The sequence below is a fragment of the Vombatus ursinus genome, unplaced genomic scaffold, assembly GCF_900497805.2.
Source record: "Vombatus ursinus unplaced genomic scaffold, bare-nosed wombat genome assembly UNPS02006235.1, whole genome shotgun sequence".
NCBI lineage: Eukaryota > Metazoa > Chordata > Mammalia > Diprotodontia > Vombatidae > Vombatus > Vombatus ursinus.
The window spans coordinates 1-16,977 of NW_020946013.1; the positions used below are offsets into that span (position 1 = coordinate 1).

Below are 16,977 nucleotides of genomic sequence, written 5' to 3' on the forward strand. Positions count from 1 at the left end.
TACTGGCTGGGAGAAGGGAAAGAATCAGGGAAGGTTTTGTTGCCTCTGATATGGGTATGATGGATTGGAGCAGAAATAGAAGGAATGAAGCAATCTAGCTAGAGGGGACAACATGAGCAAAGACACAGGGATGGGAGAGTACAAGGCAAGCCCAGGTAACAGCAAGTGATCTGATTTGGCTGAAGGACAGGGTGCATGTACATAAAGAATGAAAGTGACGGAAGAAGATAAACATTTCTCAAAGAATGGCAGTAGTTTATTCCCCACTAGTGTGAAAAATATTTTTGTAATGAAAGATTAAGACCTGCATTTGAAACAGGAAACATCTTTGGCATGTCTCACTCTAAACAAAGCCCTAATTACATTAATGATATTAGGAGAGTCTCCAAACAGCAATATTAATGTAGGAGGAAGAGCTGTGGTCCTGAAGGAAGGAGATACAGACAGTTCTCGTTTTACATAAATTCACATTATGCAAATTCAACTTCATGTAAAGAATTCTGAAAGAAATCCGCATTCCAAAAAAAAGACCTATGTTAACTTTACTGTACAGTACTGTGCTTTCTCTCTCTCTCCCCTACTCCTAGCCTTCTGTCCCTCTGCTTGGAGCTCCACAGACTTCCACCCCCTCCACTCCCTCCACAAAACAAACAAACAAAAAAAAAACAAAACACAAAAACCACCCAAAACAAACAAACAAACAACAACAACAAAAAAAAAAAAACTTAAATAAAAACCCCTCCAAGTGAAAGCAGATCAGACATGCAAGAGAGAATACCACCACCACCAGATTGGGGGCGTGGCATAAGACATCCAGTGCTGAGAGAGGAGACCTCTGCCCCGCTCTGCCCACCCACCTGTGTCCAGCCCCTGAATGTCTGTCTTCCATCTGTCTGCACTTGAGTATCATGTGTCTGTCCCCTGAGTACCACCAGTCTTCTCCTGTCTGTGTATGTGTCTAGCCACCATATGTCTTTCCCACCTCCACATATTCTTCCTTTTGATTCTGGAAAGGCCCCCCCATGGCTGGCCCTAGTGCCAACTGTGTTCCTCCTCCCGTTCTTGCTTCTCCGTCCCAATCCCCACATGTCCTTCAACTGTGTGCCAGCCTCCTCACCCCCATAGGCATGCAGCCCTCTTCCTGCTTCCTTCCCTCCCTTCCCCATGTCCTTAGGTAAGTTCGCATTACATAAAAATCGCTTTACGTAGAGGTCTGCGGAACGGTCCACTTACGAAAAGCGAGAACTGTCTGTACTCACATGTTTCGATGGACTGGGCTGAACTCGGGCCTCAACTAACAGCTGAGCAGAATTGGACTTGTGTCTAAAAGACAAAAGATGGGATTTTTTTTAACCCTTTAGGAAAAAGAAATAGGAACCCAAACATAACCAAGTATCTTTCTCTTTAAATAAAGGAATGGTGGGCCAAAAAACCTAAATAAACTGTACGGGGACTACAGAGAAGTGACTAATATGTTTTTGCTTTTGGTTTCTAAACTACTCCTAGGAAAGAGCAAATTTTCCTTCCGTTCCTAATCTACTGTGCTTTCAATTGGTGTAACAAGCTTTGCTTCCCTATACACTAACCTGTAATGAGATACTGTTTGTGAAGGACTTTAAGCATTCTGAGATAAAACCCCCATAGAAAGTTAGAGTCTCTATATTAAATATTATGAATCCAAGTAGAGGTAGAATCATTCCTAACACATATCATTTCTGTAACTTATTTAGGTGAAGATGCCCTCTTTCAAATAGAAAACTGAAACCATTCCCACAGAGTTACTGGTTTTATTTACGTTTTGAGTAACTCATCGCATAAGGTCAATATGATGTGTCTGCTAAAAAAAGTTAATGTGGTATCAATATACATTAGAATGGTGTCCTGATCACAGGAAATGGCAAACTCAGTGGTACATACATCTAGAATACCCTGTGAAGTTTTAGACACTGTACTTTGGACATTGGCTACTCAGAGTATGTGCAAGAGGGGACTGGGAATGATGGTTATAGTAGAGCCTGGGCAGAGGGTAGTAACTGACTCAAATCAATGCCAGAAGACAAGGTAGGAAGAAATAGTATTTTTTTGCAGGGAAAAGACAAAGAAAAAACAAGAGAGTTGGGTTCGAATATTTGTAAGGCTGTCAAATAGATTAAAAAACAAATTCTTTTGTGTGTTGTGGAAGGCCAGACAAGAACAAATGAGGGGGCAGATTCTGTCTAAACATGGGGAAGAAATTCCTAGCCAATGTAAGTGGAACTGTCCAACAGTAGAAGATGCTATCCCAAGAGATGAAAGCATCCCTGATTTAGGGAGAGAAGGAACGTAAGGGCATCTGGTCCAGCCCCTTTTTCATTTTATGGATAAAAATAACGAGGCCCACAAAGGCTAGTGATAGAGGTACAAAGGAGTAGATGAGGGATTTGACTCCAGGTTCTCTGATCCCAAATTTAGTGTTCTTTCTTTTGCAATAACATTTCTCTTCATCACAGGTGCTTAAGTAGTGACCAGAAGGCCAGTTACCAAAGATATTTTACTGACTGACTATCCTCTAAGGTTCCTTCCAACTTTAAATTCTATGATTCAAAGTGTCTTCATTTGAAAAGCCTCCAAGGGAGGCTACTACACCTAGCATTCTACAAAGAGGTAAGCAGCCAGTCAGTTAACAAGCATTTATTAAGGGCTTACTACATATCAGACACTATGCTAAGTGATGAGGATATAAAGAAAGGCAAAAACATGCCCCTAAAGAGTCCACAGTCTAATGAAGGAGACCACAAGCAAACAGCTCTTTTCATACAAGATATATACAGTGTAGAAGAGAGGCCATCCCCTACAGAGGGCAGCTAGCAGTAGGGCATGGAGGTGGAGACACAGGGACTGAGAGAGGAAGTATTCTTACAGATGGTGAGATCTAAGCTGAGTCCTGAAGGAAACTAAAAAAAACCAAAAGGCAGAGGTGAGAGGGAGAGCATTCCAAATACAGGAAACAGTCTGTGAAAAGGAATGGAGTCAGGAGATGGAGCATGATGTCCAAGCAACAGCAAATGGCTGGCATTGCTGCAAAGTAGAGGGGGTATAGAATCAAGAGTGAGAAGCCTGGAAAGGGCCAGATTATAAAGAACTTGAAATGTCACACAAAGGGCTTTATATTGGATTCTGAAGGGAATAGGCTTGACAGAACCAAGGACCCTGTAAATAGAATATATGTCACTTGAGCTTTTAGACTTGAAGGGTAATATTAAACCAGTCTAGAGGGATAATAATAGTATACATCCTTGAATGAACGTTGTGGTCAAAAGAAACACTGCATAAGAAGCACATTACAGAATCACAACTTCTATTTCGATAAGTACCTTTACTGGTGACTGAAGGAAATAATCAGTTTGGAATATCATCATTTGTGACAAGACAGGTTCCATGTTTAAAGTATCAAGCGGGTAGATATTAGTGGTGCCAAAGACTAGGGACAAAGTCACAATCATTTTAAATGTAATCGAACAGATCTTCTGGGTAGCAATTCTAGAGAGAAACATTGAAGTTTCATTTGAGATTACTGCACTCATCTGCTACCCCTGGATCCCACATGGATGTTCTGGTCACTTTCTAATAAAACAGGCCGAACATTCTTGCCAGCCACAGAATAAATGGACTCTGCTCTTTGGGTGGCACAGATGAAAAGTAAAATGGCACTTCCAACAACAATTTCAGATCCTGCCATTTAAAAAGAAACACTTCCAAGAATAATTTTCTAGGTACTAAAGGAGAATGTAGTTGTTGGTGATAGCTTTGTTTTATAATTGTAAAAAACAAACTTACATTTTTCATTCATTCCTTCACCCAAACACTTACCTTTCCAGTATCTCTGAGACTTGCCAGTGGAAATTAACTAATACAAGTTTAGCCACTGAATGAGACACCTAGAAAGAAAGAAGAAAAGTAATCATACCAGGGCTACATCTTTCTTAGATTTTTTTTTTTATTTTATTTTTTTTTAGGCAGTTGGGGTTAAGTGACTTGCCCAGGGTCACACGCTAGTAAGTGTGTCAAGTGTTTGGTCTGAGGCCGGATTTGAACTCAGGTCCTCCTGACTCCAGGGCTGGTGCTCCATCCACTGTACCACCTAGCTGCCCCTACATCTTTCTGAGAGTACTGAATACTCCTAGATGCATATAAATTAACTTCTTGAACTCAGAAATCACATATGCAATGTGGACAATGTTAATGACTGTCACAGCTTGGTCAGCACCACAGGAAGAAGAGAGGGTGTGGTCAAGCAGCAAAGTATCAAGACCCAGATTCTTATCTTCAACTAAATTAAGCAACTTCTTCTTAAAAGCCTACTGCACACAAAGTATACTCCTTATCTTGGTCACTCTCCTTCTCTGGCCCTCCTTGTTCTATAAAATTGTGCAATCTGATGAGATGACCTTTTAACTAATAGTCTATAAAGTCTGAAGGAATCTCTCTTAGGAAACCCAACCATCACTTTGGGTAACTTTAAACGTTTTTTTATTATAAACAGTAACCAAAAAAGAAAAATAAACATACAAAAATAAGGTGGGGAAAATCTTACATAAAATCTTCAATGTCTTAACCAGATGAAATAACTAAACAAAAAAGTTGTGCTTACTTTGTACCCATCTCCACAATCATGGATTCCTGTTACCTTTGTTTAAACATACATACACATATGTAAGTACATACACATACATACATATGGACTCAATGTATTTATCATTTTAGTTTTGCTGATCTTGCTTTGCATTACTTCATATGTCTATTTCCTTGCATTTATATGTATTTTTTGTTATTTTTTAAACAGCTAACATTTAATTAGCACTTTAAGGTTCGCAAAATGTTTAACAAAGATTATCTCATTTCATCCCCACAACTCCTGTGGCATGTAGTGCAATTATTATCTCCATTTTACAGATACAGAATATCAGACAGAGGGAAGTTAAGTGACTTGCCCAGGGCCACACAGCCAGTAAATATCTGAGGCTGAACTTGAACTCAGGTCTTGCTGACTCCATGCCCAGCACTCCATCCACTGAACTGCCTAGATTTTTTTTGAAAAAGGATGTCATAACGGAGAACTGACCTTGAAGCCATCCAGTTACACCTGCTGAATGACATTGGGCAGGTCAAGACAACTCTCTAAAAGGCTTAAATTTCAGAGAAGGTGCCAACTTGCACTGAAGGAGTTTCTTCATCTGGTAGTTCCTTTTTTCAGTGAAATCACAGGTCCACAGTCCCTACCTCCCTTAATATTTTTATATTCCATTATATTAATATACGATAATTTATTTGGTCATCTCCAATCATAAGATATATTGGATGTTTCAGGATGGATAACTTTTGATGTGATATTTACACATTGAAGATCACATAATTTGACTTACACAAAGATAATAAGATGGCTGATTTTTATACAATCATAGACTCACTCACAGGACCTTAGAGTTTGGGACTTCAAAGAACCTCCAGTCCATTTTACAGATCAGGAAACTAACCTTCACAAGAAGGCAGTATGATTTAGCCAAAATCATTTGTTTTCTCGGACTGTACATTTCAGAAGTATAATAACATAGTTACAAGAACTCTAAGGAACCTTCAATTTAAGAAACTTAAATGATGCAGCATAATAAATGACAAGGTCAATGAAGAGCTCTGGCCCTTGATATTTAAAGTCTCCCCAATTCTTCTTCAAGTCCTGTCTCAGTTGTTGCTTGTTTACATCTCACATTTCACACACCTTATAAAGAGATTGCTCAGATGTCTTCAGAAAAACCCAGGAAGACTTATTTAACTGATGTAAAGTGAAGTGAGTAGAACCAGGAAAACACTGCATACAGTAACAGCAACACTGCACGATGATCAACTGGGAATGACTTAGCTATTCTCAGCAATACAATGATCCAAGACAATTCCAAAGGACTTATGATAAAAAAAAAAAATGGTATCCACTTTCAGAGAAAGAACTGATGGAATCTGAATGCAGATCAAAGCATGCTTTTTTACCATTCTTCTTTTGCAGGGGGGCTGTGTTTTCTTTTACAACATGACTAATATGTAAATGTTTTACATGACTGTACATGTACAACCTTTATCAAACTGCTTGCCTTCTCAGTGAGAGGGGAGGAGGGAGGGAATTTAGAGCTCAAAATTTAAAAAAATGAATGTTAAAAAAATTTTTCTTGTTAAATTTGTAAAAACTTTTTTACATGTAATTGGAAAAAAAATAAAATCTTTAAAAAGGACACTAATTAGGAATCTGGGTGCTTTGTTTTTGAAATTTAAAATACAATTCATTTACAAATAAGCAATAGATGTGAAAATAGAAGACAAACTTTTCACAAGTACTTGCAGAGTTGATACAGCTTGTGAGAAAAGTACTTTAAAAGCTTTAAATTGTTATAAAGTCAGTTTTTAACACACAGAAAACATGATAGCAGAATGAGGATTTAAACACAGGTCCTGTACCCCTGTACCCCTGAATCCATACATTTACATTTACAAGTATATCTCCCCTTAATGTATGTATGTATGTATGACTGCTCTTACTTTTTGACCCAGAAGTCCCACTCCTAGACACATAACCCCAAAAAGTTAACGACAAATAGGTCTCACATTTAACTAAATGCCAAAGTAACATTTTTTTGTAGTAGTAAAAATTTGAAGGAGAGGGGAGAAAGGGAGAGGTACCTTTGGAAATGGTTTAAGAAACTGTGGTATGAGAATGTAATATGGAATCTCACTGTACACTAAGAAATGACAAATAAAAGGAATTCAGAGAAATATGGGAAGACTTGTATGAACAAAACACATTAAAGAGACCAGACCTAGCAGAACGATGTACATAATGACAATAATGCAAAGAAAAATGACACTAAGATAAGCTGTAGTAACTAATTTTAGTCCCACAGAAGAGATGATAAAATACATTTTTCTCTTAGTGCTGCTAGGACCGGCATCTGAGAGGGTCTCCTCCCTCCCCAACATGTCTTAAGGAAAGGAGACAAAGCCAGGACTTGACTGATTCCAACCTGACATAGCCTTTTGGGGGACCTCTGGCTGTATTGAGACAACTTCCTGGTTACTTAAAGCTTTGAACTCTACAGGGTGGCACCCCTAAGACATGGTGGGTGTCTGAAGACACAGAGAGTCACTACACTCTGCCCTGCTGACCAAACATATCTCATATGGAAACAAGGGAGGCTCATGTCTTTCTGCATCTTTGTTGCATATCCTTTCTATGTTAGAGCTAGGTAAATCTTCATTTGTTAAATGTTCAATGGCAGGCATGCAAGGCAACGAGCAGTCTTAAGAACTTACTAGGTGCCAGGCATGGTTCTAATTGCTGAGAATAGAGATAGAAGCAAAAAGATAGACAGTCTCTGTCCTCGAGAAGTTTATATTCTAATGGAGGAAGATAAGACATAAAAGGGAGCTGAAGGAGGGGGGAGGAGAAATTACCTTTGAAGGGGCATGGTAGGGTTGGCATGGTGGAGGGATGCTATAGGGTGAAAGGCCACAAGGAAGTGAAGGAAGATCCAGAGTAAGAAAATAGCTGAATGACGGTGGCAAAGTCAGATGAGTCAGAAGCACAGCCAAGAGGAGAAAGGCCCAAGAAGTGTCCTATTTCACTCCAATATCAAATCTGAACAGGATACAATGTCTGGACTCCTCCTTACATGTTTCTTGGTACAAAGGTGTGGGACTCACTCCCTGGTCATTTTTGCTAAACTCTTTTTCTTTGTTACTGGGGGGCTTTCACAGGGGCAGGGCTAAGGGTTCTTAATCTTATATCCATGAAATATATACATAATACACATACACACATGTATATCAATAACTGTATTTCAATATAATTAGCTTCTTTGTAATCCTATGTATTTTATTTCATGCATTTAAAAACATTCAGGAAGGGACCCACAGATTTCACTAGATTGCCAAAAGGATCAGGACATAAAAAAGTTTAAGAACCCCCGGGCTAGGTGGTGGAAAACAATTACAATGGGAAATAACTGTGATGTAAAAAACAAAAGGCATCAATAAAATATTTTTTAAAACCTACCAAAACAGGACAATGGAAGGATATATGTGTTTAAAAATGAGCAAATTGGGTTTGAAAACAAAAACAAAAACAATGGAATGGTACTGTCCAACAAGAAAATCTATTCTTCTCCCTGTATGGAAATTCAGAACTTTGGAAAAAATCATGGTAGTTAAGTATATAGATGAAGATGACGGAGGGGAAAACAGAACTGATACTGTCATGAATATATCACATGGGAATGGCTCCAAAGTCCCTACCCTCAATGAGTTAACATTCTAACGAGATTCTAGACTTACATATATAGATAAAAATTAAAAGGTATTTTGATAAGGCAAAGAATATTACTAGTAAGGAAATCAGTTATGGGTTTCCATAAAGTAGAAACTGACCTGAGCTTTAAAGACAGCTAAGGTTTCTAAGCAGAGACAAGGAGGGATGAATTCCAAGAATTTCATCTAAAGGAGGGCAATGTCAGACATAAGCGGGCAAGTCAGGAAAATACCAAATCCAAGGTACACTTGTGTTTCAGTGAGGCATCGAGCAGCCTTTTAAGACATAATAACACATAGGATAGCACAGCTGCGGTGATGAAAAGTGCTGAATTTGAGATCAGAGGACCTGGGCCTCATTGTCGTAACTGGGAAAGTGAGGGGGCTGGAATGTATGGCCTCTAAGCTCTAAATCTGTGATGTTCAATCTGAACCTCAGGAGACACAGATGGACCCAGAACTTGTGGAGGGACTAGACCTGACAGCTGATCAATGTTAGCCCAAAGGGAGGTCTTCAGGGTGTCACGACAACTCTGCCCTCACTTAGGCTATAATCAACATCTTTATCAATGACTTGAATGAAGACATAGATGGCACGTTACATACTCAGAGATGATTCAGCATTAAGTTAGAGAGCTAACACAGAATTAAGTTCCAAAAAGATCTCAACAGGCTAGAACATTCAAAAGAACCTAATAAGAAACAAAATTTCGGTTAAAAAAAAATCAACTACACAAGATGCATGGTTAGAAATCAGTTCATCTATTTATAGTTTTAATGTTATACCAATCAAACTATTTACAGGGATACTTTATAGCACTTGATGAAATTCATTTGGAGGAATGAAAGGCAAAGATCAGAGGTTCCTAAACTTATTTGGCCTACCATCCCCTTTAAAAAAAAAAAAATTACTTAGCACCTCCCTCTGCCCCAGAAATCTACTTTCTTTAACCCTTTAACAATTTTTTTTTAAAAATTTGCATCATTTCAAAAAAATATATAAAATATATTTTTTAAAATGATACATCTTCAATTTAATAATTTATTGTAAATTTATGGTTTTTTCCTGCATTGAAATTTTGATGACACAATATCATACCATGTAACTGTATAGTATCATATTGTAAACAAGTCATTACACACACATATTCTTGTTGATTCATGTTGGCCTTCCCTACTACACATGACAGGCTTGCCTGCCAACACTTGCTTGTTAAGACCTGTCAGCGGATTTGACCACTGATCAGTTATAACTTGCATTTTGTGTGTTATTTAGAAAATAATGTAATCACTATGACTTTAACTCTATTACACAACAGATGAAACGTGCAAATGGTTTTTCAAAATTTTCTTCCTTCTTTGTGCTTCCATGGTCTCCTTATTCTTATTCAATGCTCCCCAATTGCATCCAAAGCTACAAGGGCCCCCCTGAATCATTCCAACGTCCCCTAGGGGGTGGTACTGCCCACTTTGGGAACCTGTAGGAACAGTTCCCAGGTCCTAGACTATCAAGAGAAATAATGATAAGTTAGAAAACTAGAGATGAAGGAGTAATAGCACTTTCGGGTCTCAAACTATTTATAACTCAGCAGTCATCAAAACCATTTGGTATTGCTTAAAAAATAGAGAAGTAGCTCAATGGAACAGATTAGACAAGGGAGAACCAGAAATGATGGAACTCAATAAACCAGAATTTGATAAACCAGAAGAAAACATAAATTACATAGGAAAGAATTACCTATTTGATAAAGAACTTTGGGAAAACTAGAAAGCAGTCCAGCAGAAATTAAGCTTATACCAACAACTTGTACCATACTCCACAATAAATTCAAAATGAGTATGTATCCTGAATATTTAAGCTCCATCTCATTAAAAATTAGAAGAGAAACAGATCATATATAAGCCTTTCACAGCTGGGGGTAGATATATTCTTAAATAAAGCAGGAATGAATGCAATTACAAATTATTAAATAGGTTACTTTGACTACATGAAACTGAAAAGCTTCTAAAAACATAAAATACATCTAGGCCACAAAATGTAGAAGTTGAATAAAAAAAATTTTTGTATCAAATTTCTATGATAAGGGTTTGCTATTTTCCAATAGAGAAGTAATCAAACGATATGAATAATTCTGTTTGCCCCTAACTAAAAAAAAGAATTTGTAGTTCAGTTGTTCCAGTCATGTTCAACTCTGTGTGACTCTAGTTTGAGTTTTCTTGGCACAGATACTGGAGTGGTTTGCCATTTTCTTCTCCAGATCATTTTACAGATGAGGAAACTAAGGCAAACAGGGTTAAATGACTTGCCCAGGGTCACCCAGCTAGTAAGTGTCTGAGGTCACATTTGAACTTGAAAATAAGTCTTCCTGACTCCTGATGAATACTCTACCCACTGAGCCACCTAGTTGTAAACTATTAACAATTATATGAAAGAATGCTCCAAGCCATTGATAAGATGCAAATCAAAACACTCAGATTTCACTTCACACTAAACAAATTGGTGAAGATGACAAATGATGGGAATAATCAATGTTGGAGGAGTCTGTGAGAAGGTAAGAACATTAGCGCAATGTTAGTAGAACTGTGATTCAGTAAAACCATCACGAAAAACCATTTTGAATTACACAAATAAAGTGACTAAAACGGCCATACTCTTTAATCCAGAGAATATACAACTAGGCTTATGGTAAAAGGAAGTTTTTAATAAAAAGAAAGTCCATATGTATATATACACCCCCACACACACCCACCAATATGTTTACAGTAGCACTTTTTGCAGTAGCAAAGAACCAGAAAGTAGAAGCTCATTGTTTGGATAATAGCTAATAATAATAATTGACTGTATAACTAATAATAATAATGATGATAGCTAAACAAATTCTGGTACATGAATCACCACAAAACAATGAATGTTGCAAAATTAAAAAGAAAGTTTGGCCCCAGAGAAGTTATATGAGAAGAAATGTCTCCAGATTCCTTTGCAGAGTTGCGTGTCCCACAGTTATGAAACACTGCATGTATTATCAGATTTTTTTTCCTAGTGGATTGATTAGGTTTGCTCATTTTTTTTCTTTGTCCTCCTTTTCTTTACAGAAAATGTTCTTTGTTATATGGGGTAGCTTTTGGGGAGGGGAGAGAGATAAAAGGGAAATTTAGTTAATGTAAAAAAAAATCAATAACATTTTATTTTAAAAAAGAATTTAATTTTTATGGAGAAAGGTGTTTAAGCAGACTCATATGATTGAACAATGTGATGTGACAACTAATGAAATCTTAGGATGAATTAACAAAACTATAGTGCTAAGAATAAATGAGATGACAATCCTATTGTTCTCTGCCCTAGTCAGATCATATCTGGAGTACTGTGCTGTATCATGGGCATCACACTTTATGGTGGAGATTGACAAGCTGAAACATGTTCAGGAGCATAACCAGGATGGCAAGGGAATTTAAAGTCTTGCCATCTGAGGACTGCTTGAAGAGCTGGAGATTTTTAATCAGAGAAACAAACAACAGAGTTAACATATTTGTTTTCATATCTGAAGGATTTTCATTAAAGAGAAATTAGATTTTTCTCTCCTTGGCCTCGGAGAGCAGAAAAGGACCAAGAAATGAGAGTCACAGAGAGGCAGATTTTGGTTCAATGTAAGGTAAACCTCTCCAAATAATTGGAGCTGTCCAGAAATGGAATATGTTGCTTCAGGAAGGTAGTGAAGTCAATATCACTAAAGGACTTTGCTGACCACTTATCAAGAACATTTCAGAAGGGACTCACATTTCTGGTTCAGGTTAGACTAGATGGCACTAGATGACACTTAAAGTCTTTTCCAATTTCCAGGGTTTCTGGGTTGTTAAGACTTGCATTAAGATCACCCAAAAAACAAAGCCTCAAAAATTTTAATCTTCAGGTGCATCTGATGAGATTCAAATAAAAGTGATCCAAGAGAAGCCTATTATCTCAAGTACCACTTAAAGCCACTTTAGGAAACAATGTGATTCAAGTAGGCTAGTCAAAGAAATACCAAAACTAACAGGGCCCCATTACCCCTGGCTGAACAACTGCCCAGATAATAAGTGAAACTCTGAAACGGTTTACTTGATTACCTCATCTCCCTGAGCACTGTGGGTTTTCCATTATAAAAATCCTTGGCGTCTCCTGACTAGGACTGTCTTCCTTAATCAGGTGTCTTGTACCCCACCCCTCTCCCCAGGGAGCTGTCTTAAGCTGGGGTCATCCCTTAAACTGCTTGGTGTGTGTGTTACCCTCAATAAATACCTTTATTTGATTTGGAAACTGCCTGAGTGAATTCTTTTCAGACAACCTTGCACCCCAACAGTTTGGGGTAGTGTCCTGAACCTCATCATATCTACTTAATATTCAAGTCTGAGAGAAGATCTTTGTACTGATTTTTGCACTCCAGAAAATATATCCTAAAATATGCTGAACACTAACACCTGGCCCATTATAAAACTGCTACTATTAAGACTGATAAGGTTTATTTTGGCTCCAGAGCTAATGTATCTCCAACTAAACAAAACATTATTTACAACCCACACTATTCACAAATATAATGCCTGGATTTGAAATAAATAAAGTCATTTAAAATCAGAAGGCTGAAATTCAAGTTGGAAGTGTATAACTGATGGGGATGGGATCTGGACCCCAAAAAGGAAAATCCCTGGACTTTCCCATTTGCCTGAGGCTGTAATTCATTTAACTGGCCTTTCGTTGTGGCTATGCCGAATCTCCCAATTCTGTTCTGTTATCCCCCCCCCCCCATTGCTCCTGGCCACTTCCCACCCTTTTTCCCACAAAGGCTCCATTCTCCCTTGGCCCCATGGTCCAGGTCCCTGACATGGTTACCTCACAGTCACCCCAGCTTACTGGCCACCCCCATCCAGATCCTCCTCAGACTCCCTCCTCCAGTCACCTTAGACTACTTGACCACTCCTAGATCCCTTCCACAGTCTTTCTGTATATAAGGTCCATATGGCCTCCATTAAGATGCTCAGATTCTTAAGATCTGGCTAGCTTGCATTAGTGATACAAATGTTTAGACTCCTTAAGAGTCTGGCCAATATGGTGGATTCTTTAAATCCCCACCCCCCCCAATCAATGTTCCAGTAAACCTTGTCTTTGACTGAAAGAAGACTTGGGTCGAATTCATTAGGGCAGGACTCGCGTGTCATGATGTTGGGGTTCCAGCACCGCTAAACCTCTAAACCTTAACATAACTCTGAGGATATAAAAGTGACATTGGTTAGACTTGAAGCTCATAGCAAAAGCATGCAGTATTGAATTATTCCTAAGAAGTCAAATATACACTTTTTTTTCCTCTTACAGGTCAAATCCTGGAGTACTACAGCTCACAGAAAAGGGTGGTAAGGCAGGGCAGGTAAAGGAAGTAAGGAAGGTCTCAATGAGAATCTTGTGGCAATACCTAGTTTAGCAACATACTTAAGGGAAAATTAGGCAGGACTTGATTCCTGTTTTCCTAGGAAAAGACAGCATTTATGCCATTGGAATCTTTGAAAAGCAACTCAATTTCAATCATCACATTACCTAAAAATCTCAACATACCCATAGTCCAAGGATAGTAAATTCCTCTTTAAATAAGAAGAATCTTAAAGCAGAATGAACGGGAACTTTTGCCTGATTCTGCATTCTGCAAAGTTTTTCATAAGAACAGTGACATTTATCTTGAAATCTCAACAATGAAGTTTATAAAGGTCAAAGCTAGGAAAACGCACTTCTAGTGATCAGTTGTTCAGACACATAAAACTGATGCTTGATCAAATAACATTTCAAATCCTTAAAGAAACTTTTAATATAGCAATATGCCTCAAAGTACTTCATAATAATTCTGCAAATATAAAAAAATACTTATTTGTATGGGTTTTTTACTTCTACTTCTAGAAATGCTCAGGAAGTACACACATATTCAGAGTTTATGACAACCACCAGGAATTCTGACACTCAAAAAGCCAGCTCTCATGCAAGAGATGGCATGTATGGGTATCTGACTCCACAATTCTCTCTCTTCCCAGTGTATAAAATTAGCCCTCTGTCTTGAACCTGGTTTACTTCTTTTCTAATCATTTGCCAATATACTGTCCTGCCAAGCACCAAACTCCTGAGCAAATAGAAATTGATTTCAACATCCTCCTTGGGTATTCGCAAATGATTAAGACATAACCCCTACACAAAGTTCAGCAGTCAGGAACAGTGGGATTTAAAAGCCAACTTTTTGGTTTTTTTTAAATTATTTTGATTTATCAACACCAAATTTTTCTACTACAGTAAACAGACACAAAGATTCTTAAGAATCTCATAAGTCTAGAAAATGAATATTCTTAAATTTTTTTTTTTTTTTTTTTTTTTTGGCTAGGCAATGGGGTTAAGTGACTTGCCCAGGGTCACAAAGCTAGTAAGTGTCAAGTGTCACTGACCTGATTTGAACTCAGGTCCTCCTGATTCCAGGCCCAGTGCTCTATCCATTGCACCAACTAGCTGCCCCTGTTCTTAAATCATTAATGTGGTTCAACTAGCATTTAAAGGCCTATCATATGTAAAGATCTTGCCAGGAACACAAAGACAAAGAGCCTGGAAGAGCTTACGTTCTAACTGGGACATAATCTATACAAGGGGAAAAATAACTACAAAATATGTACACAAAGCAATAGAATATAACTTAAAGAGAGAATGTGAGCACTAACAACTACAATCAGGAAGGCCAAAGTGCTGTATTTCTGGGCTCACATAATTCGAGCTCTCTCTTGAGTGAGCATGACAATGCCTTCTCTGGCCTGTAGGAAAAAAAAAATTCTCCAACTTTATTTGTCTGTAGTCTGTTATAAAGAATCATCTCTGTCTACCAATTTAAAGCCTTAGTGACAGAAGCAGCGAATCAAAAGCATAGAGTTCTATTTCTGGCTCTATTTCAACATGCTTCGTGACTTCACACAAGATAGTTCTCTCTGTATTAATTTTTTTTTTCCCGTGAGGGGTAAAACCTGGCAGTGGATATATTTAAAACTTTTATGTTCTTAGGATAAAAGTGTCAGGCAAATACCAGTAATTATAAAGATGAAATCACTGCATGTAAAGGAGCAATCTTTATATGACTGAATCAGATAGTTTGGCTGTGTATTTTATTCATCAGGTTCAATGTGCAACATCTCCCCATACCTTACTCCCCCACACATACACATAAAATCCCTACGTAGCTCCTTCCCAAATCAGTATGTCCAGTCCTAACCTCATTTTGCGTCCTTCTTCATCATCAGACATGCTATATCTGATATGCTAGTCTTACACTGTTGTTGCACTTCTTCTATGTGCTCTGTCTCCCCTACTAGATTCCTTACGTCAAGGGCTTTGTCTTATACTTCCTCCATCTCCCCAACAGTGCCTAGCATTCTACCTTACGTGGAATAGCTCAGAAAATGTATGTTGGGCCATTACAGGATTAAAGGTGTTTCTGGGCTGGGCTCATCCTGGACCTGGCTAGAGCATAATATTCAAAGCATTCTTCCCTGAGTGAATCCAAAATTAAGTAGTGACTCTGAAAGCCATGAAACCTCTGGACAGGTTATGACTTTCATTCAAGAGCAGAGTGAAGGCTATCATCTTCAACCATTTCTTTTAAGCCCTTTAGGGTGCCCTAAGTGAGAGGGCTTCAAACTTAAAGCTACTTGGTGTGCATAATTTACAACTGCAATATGAAAGCAATGCAAAAAGGCTGTATTTTCCCAAAAAGTTTGTTGGAATCACAAACTATATCTTCATAACCACGGAAGACACTCACACCTGCTACACTGACAGGAATTTTAAATTTTTAGTGAATCAATGAGGCCATTCAATAACTGAATATATCCCATTTTAGGGTCCAAATAATAAATGTGAAAAAGCACCACGAAATACATTCCATTACTGTACATGGCTTAACCAGACAAATGTAAAAAGGTAGCTTGTTTTATACCTACATTAGCCAAGAAAAGTCACCCTCCTTAAAGATTCTACAACCAAACATGTACTACAATCATCTACAATTCAAACTAATTACAGAACCATGAATTTCAAATCATACTGTTCCCCAAGTCCTTGCACAGCACTTTACATATGGCCAACTGCTTAATATTTGCTAAAGTGAATTCTTCTCAGGTGAAAAGTAGCAACCCTAGCACAGAGTCTAAAACATAATAAATAATCACAATATACACTGACGATTACAACAGCTGTTATAAGCATATGTATGTGAAGGAAGATTTCAAATCCTTCCTGTTTGTTGTGTTGAAATATGCTAGACATGTCACATAATCACACCTCTATTCTATAAGGTAACAGACTGAATATGCACTGCTGCACAGAAACAGAAGAACAGAAATTTGTTTTTAATGAAATCCAGGATGCCCATATCAATATTTTCTAAACAAAAAATAAATTTAAGGCTGTAGCTACACAAATGTTTTACAATGGAATAAACTTATGCAAACAGGTTAAACGCTAGGTTCTCTGACTTAGCAAATACAACAAGGTAACTAGCAAATAAAGTTTAAACTATGGTCATTTCAAGGCCCTGGGCAAGCCTCTAATCTCTCTCGTCCAGCTTTCTTTCCCACTACTCTATGTTCCATTCAAAGTGAACT

The 16,977-nt window shown here is 37.9% G+C and overlaps 1 protein-coding gene across 1 annotated transcript in view; it reads right to left on the reverse strand.

The window, feature by feature from the left end:
* Positions 1-1,250: 1,250 nt before the first annotated feature.
* Positions 1,251-16,977, reverse strand: part of LOC114032978 (E3 ubiquitin-protein ligase ARIH2-like) — a 33,382-nt gene continuing 17,655 nt past the window's right edge. The window contains exons 4-5 of the mRNA XM_027848424.1: positions 3,850-3,917; positions 1,251-1,323 (exon numbers count right to left, since the gene is read on the reverse strand). Coding sequence (XP_027704225.1) covers positions 3,898-3,917 — 20 coding nt within the window. The 3' untranslated portion in view covers positions 1,251-1,323; positions 3,850-3,897. The remainder of the gene's footprint in view (positions 1,324-3,849; positions 3,918-16,977) is intronic.